This window comes from Sturnira hondurensis, unplaced genomic scaffold, assembly GCF_014824575.4.
Source record: "Sturnira hondurensis isolate 20B ecotype Veracruz unplaced genomic scaffold, ASM1482457v3 Scaffold0007406, whole genome shotgun sequence".
Lineage (NCBI taxonomy): Eukaryota > Metazoa > Chordata > Mammalia > Chiroptera > Phyllostomidae > Sturnira > Sturnira hondurensis.
Genome location: NW_028080037.1, coordinates 3,170,067 through 3,183,164, shown reverse-complemented (window position 1 = coordinate 3,183,164; position 13,098 = coordinate 3,170,067). Strand labels below are relative to the sequence as shown.

The following is a 13,098-nucleotide window of genomic DNA, read 5'->3' as shown; positions in this document are numbered from 1 at the left end:
TGGTTCTGGGAGGTGCTGTGAAGGGAGTCAAACTGTGTGGGGCCATGAAAGGGCCCTCTGAGAAAGGTGGCGGGTGAGGACAGAGGTCTGGGGCAGGGACATTCCAGGCAAAGGAACTTCCAGGCCCTTCCACAGGGAACTGGCCGGACCAGCAGAGAGCTCTACTCATAGGAACACGCTACGCCCCCAGCTGTGCTCAAAGCCACATAAAGGCATGGGATGACCTTGACCTTCTAAATGCACTGAGTAGAAACAAGGGACAGAATGAAGTTGAAGGAGGTTCCTGTTTGTGTAAATGCAAAAGCAAATATATGGTTGTACCCGAAGGGCCCATCCTGGGACGGACTAACCACAAGTCCCAGGGACGCAGCGCTGGGTCCGCCCACATCCGGGCTCTGTCGGTCTTGCTGTGTGAAGACAGCCAGCACGATGGTGAAGGAGAGAAACACCGACAGAGAAACACGGACAGTGGGGAGTCTCGCCTCCCCACTGCAGGGCTGCCTGTAAAGTTATAGTAAACCCCACGGTGCGGTGTCGACCCAAAACACAGATGGATCGATAGAACAGAATAAAGGGCCCAGTAATAAACCCATAACCACAGGGTCAGCTGACCTTTGACAGAGGGCTGAAGGCAGTACGACAGAGCAAAGACAGTCCTTTCCAACAAACGCTGCTGGAAAAACTGAACACTCACGTGCAAAAAAAAAAAAGAAGAAGAAGAAGAAGAAGCTAGACACAGTTCTTATGGATCGTAGACCTAAAATGTAAAACACGAAACTATGAAACTGCTAGGAAATAACACAAGAGAAAAACCTAAATTTTCTTGAGTACGGAGACGATTCTTTAGACATGACACCAAGGGCACGATCCATGAGAGAAAGACTTGATGAGCTGGACCTCAGTGAAATTAAAAACTTCTGCTCCGTTAAAAGATGCTGTTGGGAGAATGAGAAGACAAGCCGCAGACTGGGAGAAAACAATTGCAAAAGATCTGTCTGAAATGAGGACTGTTAGCAAAAATGTGCAAAGAACTCTTAAAACTCAACAATAAAAATAAATAAATAAATAAATAAATCATTGTTTTTAAAAGAGGCAAAAGACCTAAACAGACACCTCAACAAAGAAAACAGACACATGGCAAATAAGCCTATGACAAGGTGCTCAACCTCACACATCATCACACGTCATTAAACCAGCAATGAGTTGCCACCATGTGCCCCACAGGATGGCCGCGACCCACCACGTGCCGCTGAGGGCGTGGGGCGGCAGGAAGCCCCCGTCGCTGCTGGTGGGGAGTGCAGAATGGCACTGCTACTCCAGAAAGACAGTTTGGCAGCTTCTTAAAAAACTAAGCATACTCTTCCCAGAGGATGCAGTGATCACGCTCTTTGGTATTTACCTAAACGAGTTGAGACGTGTGTCCACAGAAAAACCTTGCCATAGATATTTGGATAGCAGCTTTACTCATAATCGCCAAAACCTGGGAGCAACCGAGATGTCCGTCAGGTGAATGGATAAATAAACTGCGATCCATCCAGACGACGGCATATTACTCGGTGCTTAAAAGACATGGAAGAACCTCTCGTGCTTATCTGCCAAGTGAAAGGAGCCAGCCTGAAAAGGCTGCATCAGTGGTGACTGGGGGCTGGGAGGCGGGGGCGGGGGGGATGAATAGGTGGAGCACAGAGGATTTTGGGGGCGGTGACATCACTCTGTGTGGTACTGCAGTGGGGGACGCACATCACTACACATTGTCAAAACCATAGACCACCCAACGCCAAGACTGAACGAGAATGTACATTATGGGCTTGGAGTAATAATGAGGTGTCAATGTGACTTAATTGACTGTAACGTGTGTCCCAGTCTGGTACAGGAAGTTGGTAGTGGGGGAGGCTCTGTATGTGGCAGGGAGCAGGAAGTATATGAAAAATCTCTGTGCTTTCAGCTCCATCCTGCTGTGAACCTAAAACTGCTCTGAAGAAGGCTATTAAAATGGTTAAAATGGTAAGTTTTACTGCAATGGGGAAAAAAAGAAAGCTCACAGCAGCTGCATTCAGGACGTCTCCAAACCGAAACAATGCACTTGCCCACGGACGGTCAGTTGGCTTGGTGAATGGGGGGAAATGGGCCCCGGAGAATACTATGCAGCCGTGAAAAAGAACCGACTGCTGCTACACACACCGCAGATGAATCTCAACGACGTAATGCTGAGTGAAAGGAGCAGTATGCAAAATAATGATATGCTGTGATACCATTTTTATTTGTAGCAAATTCAAGAACAGATCTTTGCTCTTGAAACCCTTGGGAGATGGGTAGTGACCGAGATGAGGGGACATAAGGGGAGAGTTTCTGTGAAGCTGGAATGTTCTGCTTTGGATTTTGGTGTCTAGTTCCTGAAAATTCACCACATGAACAGCACACTTATGATTTGTACCCTTTTTATATAGGGGCTCCACGTTCATTTTTAAAAAGTGCTACACACATGTATAAACACACACACACGCACACACATGTGCATGTGCACACACACCACTCTGGACCCACACAAGATGGGTGTTCTAATTCTCATTAGGTTTACGACCCTAGCCAGGTCCCCCTGCATTTCACTGAGCCTCAGTTTCCTCATCTGTAAAATGGAGATAGTAGAAATGCATCATGTAGTTATTAAAAGTACGTTATTGCTGCTGCAGAGTCACATTGATTTGGTGCTTACTGTTAATATTACTCTTACTGTTAATATTAGTCAGTACTCTTTGGTGACTGAGCCCAGGCTGGGGAGGGGTGGGGTGGGGACACTGAAGAGGCTGGGGGGCCACGGGGAGAGCCAGTCTAAGCTGACGAGCAAAGGGCTGTGAAAGGGAGAAACCTGACAGAGTGTGGGAGGCTGAGGCAGCGGGCTGCCCTAGGCCTGTGGGGTGTCAAAGGCCGTCGGGGGAACGCTGGACATCGCGCTGGGGAAATGCATCCCGTCCTCGATGAGCCGGGCCCTTCGCTATCGCTGGGCAATCGAGATGCCCGTGAAACTTTACACACCTTCTCAGCCAGCTCTGGGCTGGGCCCAGGGTTCCCATGGCCCAGTGACCTTGATTTTATGTTTCAGTGGGGGACGGGGCTGCACCTTTACAAACAACCCTGCAGAGTCAGGTTTGAGTTCTGTTCCGGACTCTACCCCCTACAAATCCCGTAACCTTGGGTGGGTCATGGGGCCTCTCTGAGCCTCAGTTTCCACCTCTGTGAAATGGGGATAGTTCCTCTTAGGGTTTGCTGTGAGGATTAAACAGCTTCCCTTTGCGTGGAGGATAAAGTCCAAAGTATTAGCCGTGGCCTCCTACTCCGGCTGATGCCGCTACAATACCACTCTGGCCCGGTTCCCTACAACTCGACCTCTCATAACCTTTGCTGTGTAGGCTCCGCCCACCGCCCCGCCCACCGCCGATGTTAAATGACCTTACTTTCTGCTCCCCTGCCAGCAGCCCTTGCCTGCCAGGCCAAGGGCTGGAGCAGTCAGGGCTCAGCTGAAATGTCACTCTCCCGAGGTCCGCCCTGGCCACCTGTCTTAAAAGGCCACCCCCAGGCACTGGCCCCCCATCCCATCACCACCCACTTGGTCTCTTAGCCCTTACGACTGTGTGAAAATAACTTGACCCCATAATTGTTTCCTTGCTCCTGTCTCCCCTCATTTGATTGAGACATTCAGAAGGGCAGGGACCTTGTCTGTCACTGAAAACACACGTCCACGTGCACATTCAGGAAGGTGAAAACCACGTGTGAAAACCACGCAGGCTGTTGGTGTAGGCTTTGCCTAGAGAGCAGGGGCCCTTTCCGCACACTGCTGGGGAAGGGCAGGGACACCATGCTGGCTGGAGCCCCGGAACCCAAACGTGCTGACGGAGACCGCTGGGGAGGACGGCCCCGCACCGCGTCCCGGGGTGTGAACGTCTCCCATGTCCCTTCGGGGCCCTGGGGCTTCAGTGAGAGCAACGGGTGGGCCTTGCAGCTCAGGCTGACACACAGAAGAAAGGTTGTGAGCGTGAGCAGGTGCGTGCGGGATGTGAGTGTACTGAGTAGGTGTGAGGGTGTGCGTGAGTGTGCAACTCTGTGGAATGTGTGCGGGTGTGTACCGACCACAATGGGGTCCCCGTGTGTGCGGTGAGGGGTCTCCCCGAGGTTGGGACGCAGGCTCTATAAGAAATACCACTCGTCTGCTTGTGCGGAATGTAGCCGCGGGCAGACCACGCCCTGTTACTCCCCACACACACACCTGAAAACTTCGGGAGAGTCGCCGGAAGTCACGACAGACGGAGCATTTTCGGGAGACACTGGGGCAACCCGCGGAGAAACCTGAGACTGTGCGAGAGGGGGCGCAGGGATCCGGGGAAAATGATAAACCCAAGCTCAGACGCACAGAACTGGGCGGTTCGCCGCATTTGGAGGAAGCGAGATAGAAGCCCAGAGCGCCTTTAACTGTCCTTGCGCGGTCGGCTGGTTCTGCAAAAGCTCCGAGCAGAAAAACGCACGTGCAGCCAAAGGTCTTGGGTTCCGAGTCCCTGCTCCTCCACGTCCTGTGAAGATGTGACTCAGTTCACCTATCTGGAAAGTGGAGCGGGTAAGCCCCACTTCGTGGATGGGGACACTGTAGGGCGAAACGAGCAGCCACCCCCCCTCCACCTCCACTCCCGGCCCGGATCATCTTTTTGCACCTCAGGCTGTTTCTCTGGGCCGTAGTCTTCGTTCCTTTCTGCGCCTGGGAACTTAGAATGGACCCTCAGGCGCTGGGGTCACACCCCCTCGGAGGGCGTACCCGGAAGTGCTCCTACGGGAACTGGCCAGGTCCTGCCTCTTCACCATGGCGACGGCCGGTGCCTCGAAGCGCTTCTGTCGCTGCGCCTGCTTCTGCTCCGAGAATTTGTACTTGGCGCGCTACGGGCTGCACGTGCGTTTCCGGGGCGAGGAGGAGCTGCGCCGTGACTACGGCCCGGTAAATGGCCTCTATCGACTGTGTGAAAATAACTTGACCCCATAATTGACCCCAGAGAACAGGACGGGAAGGCTGGCGGAGGAGGGACCTTTATCCTCAGGTCCTTTGCTTCGCCCGCGTGCTCAGGTCTGACAACAAGAATGGCTCCGCCTCTCGGTGCCTCCGTTGTCTCCCCGAAAACGGGGGATAACAGCACCTCCTTCGTGAGGCTGTCGTGAGGAAGGGGTGCACCGACGTGTATGCGCAGTGCTCACGGCAGGGCCTGGCTCGGTGTTGGCAGAGCAGCTGCGAGCCCTGCTCTGGGCCGAGCGCTTATCGCATTTCATCCTCTCGAGGACCCTGTGAGGTCCGGGCTCTCACCTCCGTCGTAGGCGAGGAAAGGGTGGCTTAGAGATAGATGTTAAGTGCTCAGAGTCACACAGTCATGCTCACTGACCTTTCTGCCCCCAGATCCTGCGCAGCCGAGGCTGCGTCAGCCCCAAGGACTTCCAGCAGCTGTTAGAAGAGGTAACACCCCTCCACACCCCTCCACTCCCCTCCACTCCCAGCCTCGACCTTCCTTTTTAGGTGTGTCAGCAGTTTGAGGGCGTCTCCCAGTCTCAGGCCTGCCAGGCCCGGTGCATTGAAGGGCTCCTAAACCCTCCTTTCCCCTTTCCTGTGCCCACTCGCCGCCTGGTACTGACCAGAGGCCTGGCACTGGGAAAAAGGGAAATGCTGTCTACTTCCCTTGAGATACATGTCCTTGAGAGGGAAAAATGGACTCAAAGAGGGGAGTCGATCTGTTGCTCTCACTTGCTCCAGGTTTCCCAGGAGCTGGGGCTGAGGTCCCACCTCCCAGGCTCTCAGCCGTCCTGCTCCTGACCCTCTCTCCGTGGCACCAGGGATGCTCCCTGTGCCCCGCCCCTCCCTCCCTAGAGGGTTAGTGGTGGAAGCTACCCCGACTTGCACCTGAGGGGCCCTCATCCCAGCCTGGCTGAGGCTGGTGCGCCCCAGAGTGGGCTGGGCCCCTTTGGAAGGAGTCCCTTTCAGCTAGCAGCTTGGCACCTAGGATCAACCCTGCCAGAGCCAGAAGCATGGAGAGACTTGGCTTCTGGCCTGTGCCTGCTCTGGCCTTCCTCAGCCTCAGGTTCCTCATCTGTACAATGGCCTCGAGGGAATGGGAGGCCTGTCCTGGTAAGCAGGTGCTGTGCCATCCCAGCTTGAGCAGGAGGTGCAGCGGCGGCAGCGGCTGGGGCAGGAGTCGGCTGCCAGGAAAGCCCTCATCGCCAGCTCCTACCACCCGGTGCGGCCTGAGCTCTACAGCCCACTGCAGGTACCAGGCAGGGGCAGGTTACCAGGAGGAGGTGGCACCCTGGCTGGGGCAGGGGGTTGCCTGCCCCACAGTGGGTGTGTGTTTTGCCCCCAGGATGTGGCACTGGCCCCCGAGTTTCTGGCTGCAGCTGAGTACAGCACACTGCCCGGTGCAAACCTTGAGGGCCTGCTGCAGCAGTTGGAGACAGTGTCAGGTGAGGTCTTGGCCCTGTGACCTGGCAGGACGAGGGGTTGGGAGACTCCAAAAACCCAACCAGCAGGAGCAGGAAGGCACAGGGTCGGGGCAGCTGGACTCACTGACTGACTCACCCAAGACACAGTTACCCAGTGCCTGTGTCAGGCATGAGCCCACTGGGGCGACCATAGGGCTTAAAGGAAGTACAGCTGAGACGGGTGTGGGCTGGGGTGAAGGACCCCAACAGGACCAGCACCGGAGGGGAGCAAATCTGTCCCTAGGCCTGAGGAGTGGGCAAGAGTGAAGTTTCTTGAAGCTGCTAGGACATGGAGCCGTGGGAGGGGCTGCCAGAAAGCCCCTGTGGCCCTGAGCCTGGGCTCCCAGGGACGACAAATGCCAACATCCCGGCTGTACTGCCTGGGATTCCCGCTGGCTAAGGCCAGCATGAGTCCCAGGCCAGGGAGCCTTGCAAGTTCCCTAATCTGCCTGCCTTGGTTTCCTCGTTTGGGAAATGGAACTGACAGTACACCCACCTCCAAAGGTGCTGTGATGACTAAGTGAGAGGATGCACGTGAAGGGCTTGGAGGGTAGTAAGTGTACAGAGTGTCTCCTCATCTTATGACTTCTGCTACCCTGGGCCTGGGGGACACTTGTGGGGACAGATGTAAAGGCCACTGCACTCCAGGAGCTTGCACCCTGTTGGGGACCCGGGATGGATGGGAAGTGGAATGAATGCCCCAAGGGGCAAGGCAGAGGACCATCTACTCCTGAGTAACTGAACTTGCAGGGAGGCTGTCTGAAAGGAGCCAGGGTGCTGGGGAGTTGACCAAATCGCCCCAGCCCCCTGGGGCGTTGGTGTGTCTGCCAAGAAATGTCCCGATTTCCATTCTGAGTCAGGCCTCTCCCCGCCAAGGCCTGGCAAGAAAGAATAGCCCCTCTCAGCATTCCCGGGGGGGAGAAACCCCAAGAAACATCTGAGTTGGGGTGCAGACTGGTGGCTCACTGGGGAGAGGGGTGCAGAGAGAGCCTGAGGCCGGCTCTGTGGTCCAGGTGTGGCTCTGCAGCTGGCCTGCCGGGTGTCCTTCGGCTAACAACCCCTTCCCCACCTCAGGGCCTCATCGGACTCACATCTGGACACCAGACTTGTGGTCACCGTGGAGGCAGGATGAGAGGCTCCTGGGACGAGGGGTGACCCAAGAATAAATGTCCCCTGCTGAGTACACACACACAGAGCATCGTTTAATTGCCATTAACAGCCCCGAGAGGGGGGTTCCCGAGTTCTCCCCATTGTTCAGAAGAGGAAACTGGGAGTGGGGAAGGGCAGAGACCTGCCCAGGCTGACACATCTCACGGGGGTTGAAACCCACCCCGAGCGCCCAGCTGACGGGCTGTCCCTTGCTCCGCAGAGGAGAAGCGGGTCTACCGGCTGCCGGTGTTCACGGCGCCATTCTGCCAGGCCCTTCTGGAGGAGCTGGAGCACTTCGAGCAGTCGGACCTGCCCAAGGGGCGACCCAACACCATGAACAACTATGGGGTGGGTGAGGCTCTGCCCTCCGGGCTGAGGAGGTGGGGCTTCTGGGTCTGGGGGACTCACCTGCAGCGCTGTGGCCCAGGGTGTGGCCTTCCCCATGCCTCAGTCTCTCTGTAAGACGAAATCGCGGAAGGTTCATGAAGTTAAACAAGTCGAGGGACACTCCAGGGACCCAGGGTGAGGCCCCACCAGCCTCACTGCTGACCCAGGACCCTCCTCCCAGGTGCTGCTACATGAGCTGGGCCTGGATGAGCCGCTGGTGACGCCGCTGCGGGAGCGTTTCCTGCAGCCGCTGATGGCCCTGCTGTACCCTGACTGTGGTGGGGGCTGGCTGGACAGCCACAGAGCCTTCGTGGTCAAGTATGCGCCGGGCCAGGACCGAGAGTTGGGCTGCCACTATGATAATGCCGAGCTGACCATCAATGTGGCCCTGGGCAAGGCCTTCACCGGGGGCGCCCTATACTTTGGGGGCCTCTTCCAGGTTAGTGTGTGTGACTTGCCGGGCAGGGTCTGGAGAGTCAGGAGTGCCCAGGCCTAAGCCCCACTGTCTGCAGGCGCCTTCAGCTCTGGCCAAGCCCCTGGAGGTGGAGCACGCTGTGGGCTGGGGCATCCTGCACCGGGGTGGCCAGCTGCACGGGGCCCGGCCCCTGGGCACTGGCGAACGATGGAACCTCGTCGTCTGGCTCCGGGCCTCTGCTGTGCGCAACCGCCTCTGCCCCATGTGCTGCCGCAAGCCCGACCTGGTGGACGACGAAGGCTTCGGGGATGGCTTCACCCGAGAGGAGCCTGCCACCGTGGATGTGTGTGCACTGACTTGAGCCTGGTTGGGACCTGTGGGGGGTGGGGGTAGCATGACAGCAGAGGGTGCTGCCACATCGGGTCAGGCAGGGTAGAAATAAACTCCCCGCAGCCCTCAGCATGTCTTGGTTTGAAAGGACAGGCAGGCTTTGGGTCACTCTTTCAGCAGGCGGGCTGGCTTAGGCCGGGGTTGTTAGAAGCAGAGCCTGAGAAGGGGATTCCTGGTCATCAAGGTAACACCCCCAAGGGAAGGGTATCTGGGATGCAGGACAGGGCAGGAAGGAGCTGGGCCAAGACGTGGGTTCAGATGGCGTCAGCACTTAGGCTGGGCCCGTGGCAGCTCTGGAGCATGAGTCCACCCCTTTGCCCCTCGCACAAGTCACTAGCAGCGGGCTGTGTCAGGAGAGGGCGTGTGTGTGTGTGTGTGTGTGTGTGTGAGAGAGAGAGAGAGAGAGAGAGAGAGAAACTTCCCAAACATCCATCTCCAGGACAAATGGCTCTCAGTGGCCAAGGGAATCTTCCAGAGAAATGTATAGCTGTGAGCTGTTGGCATCAGACATCACCACCAGGGGTGAGTGTCCCAGGCTGTAAGGGGGATGTGGGTGGGTTAGCCACCAGGTACATCTCGCAGGTGGTGTTGCGGGGCTACTGCGGAGGGGTTAAGAGCAGGGACCCTGGAGCCAGACCGCCTGGGTGCAGATTCTGATTCTGCCACTTCCAGCTCCGTGACTGTGGGCAAACCACTTGAACTCTGTGCCTTCGTTTCCTCGTCAGGAAAGTGCCTGTGTCCTATCACCGTTGTGAGAGCCAGATGATGTAGAGTTTATAAAGGGCTTTAGAACATCTGCCTGAGTTTGCTGCTGTCATTATTGAAGAGTCTGCAACTTGGTGGCCCCCAGTTGGGCAAGGAGTGCAGCTGCACACACTGGGTGGCACATTTGAAAGCCAGGGATTTCCATGTTGAACTGGGAGTTCCGGCTTCCGTGGGAACGCTGGGAGACACCAGGCGCCATCCCACACTGCAGACACCAGCTGGAGCGCAGTCTCAGCTGCCCCATTCTAAGCGGACCTGCGGTGCACCCGCTCCTGGGAGGCCTCCCTCGTTCACTGCCACGATCTCTCTGCCCCTTATGAACATTTGAGTCGGTGGAGTCCGTATTACTGATTGGGGGCGTTGAAAAGGGAGCTCACGGCCAAATGGATTGGACAAGGTCTGCAGATAACCGAGGTTGGGGAGCGGCGAGCAGTAGGGTCGCCTCCGCTGGGACGTGAGGGAGACGGGGTGCTGCGGGCGCACTGTAAGGACAATCTTGGAAGAGGGCACAGCTGCAGCAAAGGGCCTGCGAGCTCGGGGACTGGAGCCAGGCTGGAGAGCACGTCCCTGGGCCGGGAGCAGTGGGCGCCGGCGCGAACACGCACCGGCTGGAGGTGGAACCTGGATCTCCAGAGCTGGTCTCTTAAAGGGAAGTGGGTGAGCCAGACACCGTTTTCCCAGCCGCCCCAGAGACGGAACGTGGGGCTTCAGAACCAAAGGCGGCAGCGCCCCGCATCGCAGCCGGACGGCCTGTCGGAGCACCGCCCCGGGCCGGAAGTCACCTTGCAGCCGCTTCCTCACGTGAAGGAAGGGGTGCGGAGCGGGACCCGCGGGGCAGTTTAAAGGGGAACAGAGCAGCTTGGGGACCTTCTTTCAGATGGAGGGCTTGGGGGTGGAGGGTAGGAGCGCGTGAAAAAGGATTCAGGACCCACCTGGCAGGTGAGGGAAGGGTCGCGGCGGCTCCTAGGGGCTCCGCGGCCGCTTGCGCAGGCGCGGAGCCTCCCGGCGGGGGCGAGTCCTTAAAGGGGCCGCAGTGGAGGAGCTGCAGTGCCCGGAGTTGGGGAGTGTTTTAGAGTCTTGATATTGTCGCGGAGTTTATCATATCCCTGCTCCGGGGTATGGAGTGGGGGTAGTGGGCCCTCCAGGACCTTGGAGCCCAGCCCTCGGGCCTGCCCTGAAAACTTGATTTTCAGCGCGTCTCCCTGTCTCCAGTCCGCGGCGCTATGGCTCATTCCGGCTCTCGCAAGCGCTCGAGGAGCCGCAGCCGGTCCCGGGGGCGAGGGTCAGAAAAGAGAAGGAAAAAGAGCAGTAAGGACGCCCGGAAGAGCTGTTCGGCTTCTAGATCTCAAGGCCGCAAGACCAGCACCACCTCTGGGGCAGAGGGTGAGGACCAGGGGGGATGGGAGCGGAGCGCTGGAACTTGGTGGGGAAGCTGCAGGCAGCTGCGCGGGCTTCCTGGGAACGGTTGTGCGAAAATTGCAGTGAGCAGTAGTCAGAGGGGTGCAGAGAGTACAACGTGGATGTCTGGATTGAGACCCAGAATCCAGGGGCTGGGCTGCCCATTCAGCATGGGTCTCTTAATGGGATCCATGCCTAATCGTGCTTTTTGTGCAGCTGCGCCTGAGCTGCGGGGTTTGGCCGCCCTGCTCCCGGCCAGTGACTGCGTGGAGCCTAGAAGGTGCCTCTCCAGAGAGTGCTGATCCCTTCCAGGTCTCATCCCTCTGTTAGGCTTGAGCCTTCCCGGGCCAGAGCAAGAGGACAAAGGTTTACTTTTCCCCCTCCTGGCCTTCCAGCCTCACCTTCTCCCTGCATCACAGAGAGAAGCAAACACAAGGCTCGGAGGAGACCACGGTCCAGCTCCTCCTCCTCCTCTTCCAGTTCTTCTAGCTCCTCTTCCTCCTCGTCCTCCTCCTCTTCCTCTAGCGATGGGCAGAAGAAGCGGAAGCACAAGGACAAGAAGAGAAAGAAGAAGAAAAGGAAGAAGAAGCTGAAGAAGAAAGGCAAGGAGAAGATGAAGGGGCAGCAGCCTGAGGCTCTGCTGGGCCCCTCACTGGACCAGTGGCACAGATCCGGCGGGGAGGAGGAGGATGGCCCAGGTACCCTGCTGCTGGGGTGCAGGATGGGGTGGGTCCACCTGCCCTCACTCCCCGAGATCCATCCGCCACCTCCCTGCCCTCTCTCCTTCCAGTCCTGACAGATGAGCAGAAGTCGCGCATCCAGGCCATGAAGCCCATGACTAAGGAGGAGTGGGACGCACGGCAGAGTGTCATCCGCAAGGTGGTGGATCCCGAGACGGGGCGCACCAGGTACGAAGTGCTTGGTGGAAGCGCCCCCCCCCCCAGGCCTTCTCAGAAGAAGGCCGAAGGCTGGGAGAAAAGAACTCTGGTGCCATGAGGCTTCTGAGGCCTTTCCTCCCCATGGCCTGAAGCAAGCAGTTTCAGGGGCTGGAAGGGCCTTTAGGAGGGCCATCAAAGAGCCACTGCTGGCTGGTCTGGCGGTGGAGCCTACCTGGAATCTTTAACCCTGACCCAAGGGTGGGAGACAGGGTGGGATGGGGCCTGAGGCCTGGCATCCCTCTGCTGGGCGGATGTGGTTCTGTGGCTCCAGTGTTGGAGGCTCAGCCCATGCCCCTCCTCCCCCAGGCTCATCAAGGGAGATGGCGAGGTCTTGGAGGAAATTGTAACCAAGGAACGACACAGGGAGATCAACAAGGTGGGTGTTGCCTTTCGGCCTAGTGCCCACCCACAGCTGTTTGTGACAGGCCCCTCCTCTGTGCTCTCTTGCCAGCAAGCCACCCGAGGGGACGGCCTGGCCTTCCAGATGCGGACGGGGCTGCTGCCCTGAGGGCCCTGCCCTGCTGCCCTGAGGTCTGCGGACATTGGTGGTGGCCCACCAGGGAGGCAGCAGGAAGCCAGATGGGTGCCGTTTGTCTCTGGCGGACTGGCCTCTGGCTGCCACCTCTCAGGTGCCGGGGGAGGGGGACCAGGGCGACTGTCCTAATCAATTCTTCTGAAAGTGCACAGCTTCCCAGACATTAAACGTTCCCTGGTTCGAGACTTCTGTTCCTTTTTGTGCTGAGGTGGGGAGGCCACTGCTGGACCTCCAGGGGACAGACAAGGGCTGCAGGGGTTTCTGGGGAAACTGGGGTGGGCCCTGGTGGTCGTGTACTCATCCTCAGGTCGGCCTGCCTGGAACCACCTCACCCAGCTCTTCAACCCAGCTCCCCAGGCTTGGAGGGAGACTGCTGCCCTTACTGGGTCCCACCCAGAGGTGACAGCAGCTGAGGGCCCAGGTGTGGGGCCCAGTGGCCCAGGAGGGAGTCCCGGCCCAGCTTACCGTGTTCTCTGTGAAGCAGAGACTGGGAGCTCCCAGGTCAGTGCGTGGGTGTGAGGATGAGCCTAGTTCATGCTCAGGAAGGGGCCGGATGGGGCCAGCCCACCGCGAGGCCCTCCTGAGTCCACTGGTGGTACCCGAGGTTCAGCTGGACGGGA

At 58.0% G+C, this 13,098-nt stretch overlaps 2 protein-coding genes across 6 annotated transcripts; both read left to right on the top strand.

Moving 5' to 3' along the window:
• The first annotated feature begins 4,659 nt into the window (after positions 1-4,659).
• On the top strand, positions 4,660-9,638 carry OGFOD2 (2-oxoglutarate and iron dependent oxygenase domain containing 2). Of its 2 annotated transcripts, XM_037051952.1 has the most exons (9): positions 4,660-4,978; positions 5,429-5,485; positions 6,177-6,290; positions 6,384-6,483; positions 7,871-7,998; positions 8,219-8,476; positions 8,550-8,795; positions 9,282-9,364; positions 9,515-9,638. In XM_037051952.1, exons 1-8 carry the CDS (start codon positions 4,847-4,849, stop codon positions 9,327-9,329), a joined length of 1,083 nt encoding a protein of 360 aa, XP_036907847.1. In that variant the 5' UTR covers positions 4,660-4,846; the 3' UTR covers positions 9,330-9,364; positions 9,515-9,638. The 2 variants fall into 2 exon arrangements, with proteins under 2 accessions (XP_036907847.1, XP_036907849.1); XM_037051954.1 differs by having other exon boundaries at positions 4,662-4,978; positions 8,550-9,638.
• A 646-nt stretch (positions 9,639-10,284) lies between these two features.
• ARL6IP4 (ARF like GTPase 6 interacting protein 4) lies at positions 10,285-12,663 on the top strand. Of its 4 annotated transcripts, none has more exons than XM_037051957.1 (6): positions 10,285-10,453; positions 10,820-10,990; positions 11,401-11,703; positions 11,796-11,913; positions 12,250-12,319; positions 12,395-12,663. In XM_037051957.1, the coding sequence occupies exons 2-6, from the start codon at positions 10,831-10,833 to the stop codon at positions 12,449-12,451; spliced, it is 708 nt and encodes a 235-aa protein (XP_036907852.1). In that variant the 5' UTR covers positions 10,285-10,453; positions 10,820-10,830; the 3' UTR covers positions 12,452-12,663. The 4 variants fall into 4 exon arrangements, with proteins under 4 accessions (XP_036907852.1, XP_036907853.1, XP_036907851.1 ...); XM_037051958.1 differs by having other exon boundaries at positions 10,291-10,453; positions 11,425-11,703; XM_037051956.1 differs by having other exon boundaries at positions 10,369-10,415; positions 10,816-10,990.
• The last annotated feature ends 435 nt before the right edge of the window (positions 12,664-13,098 follow it).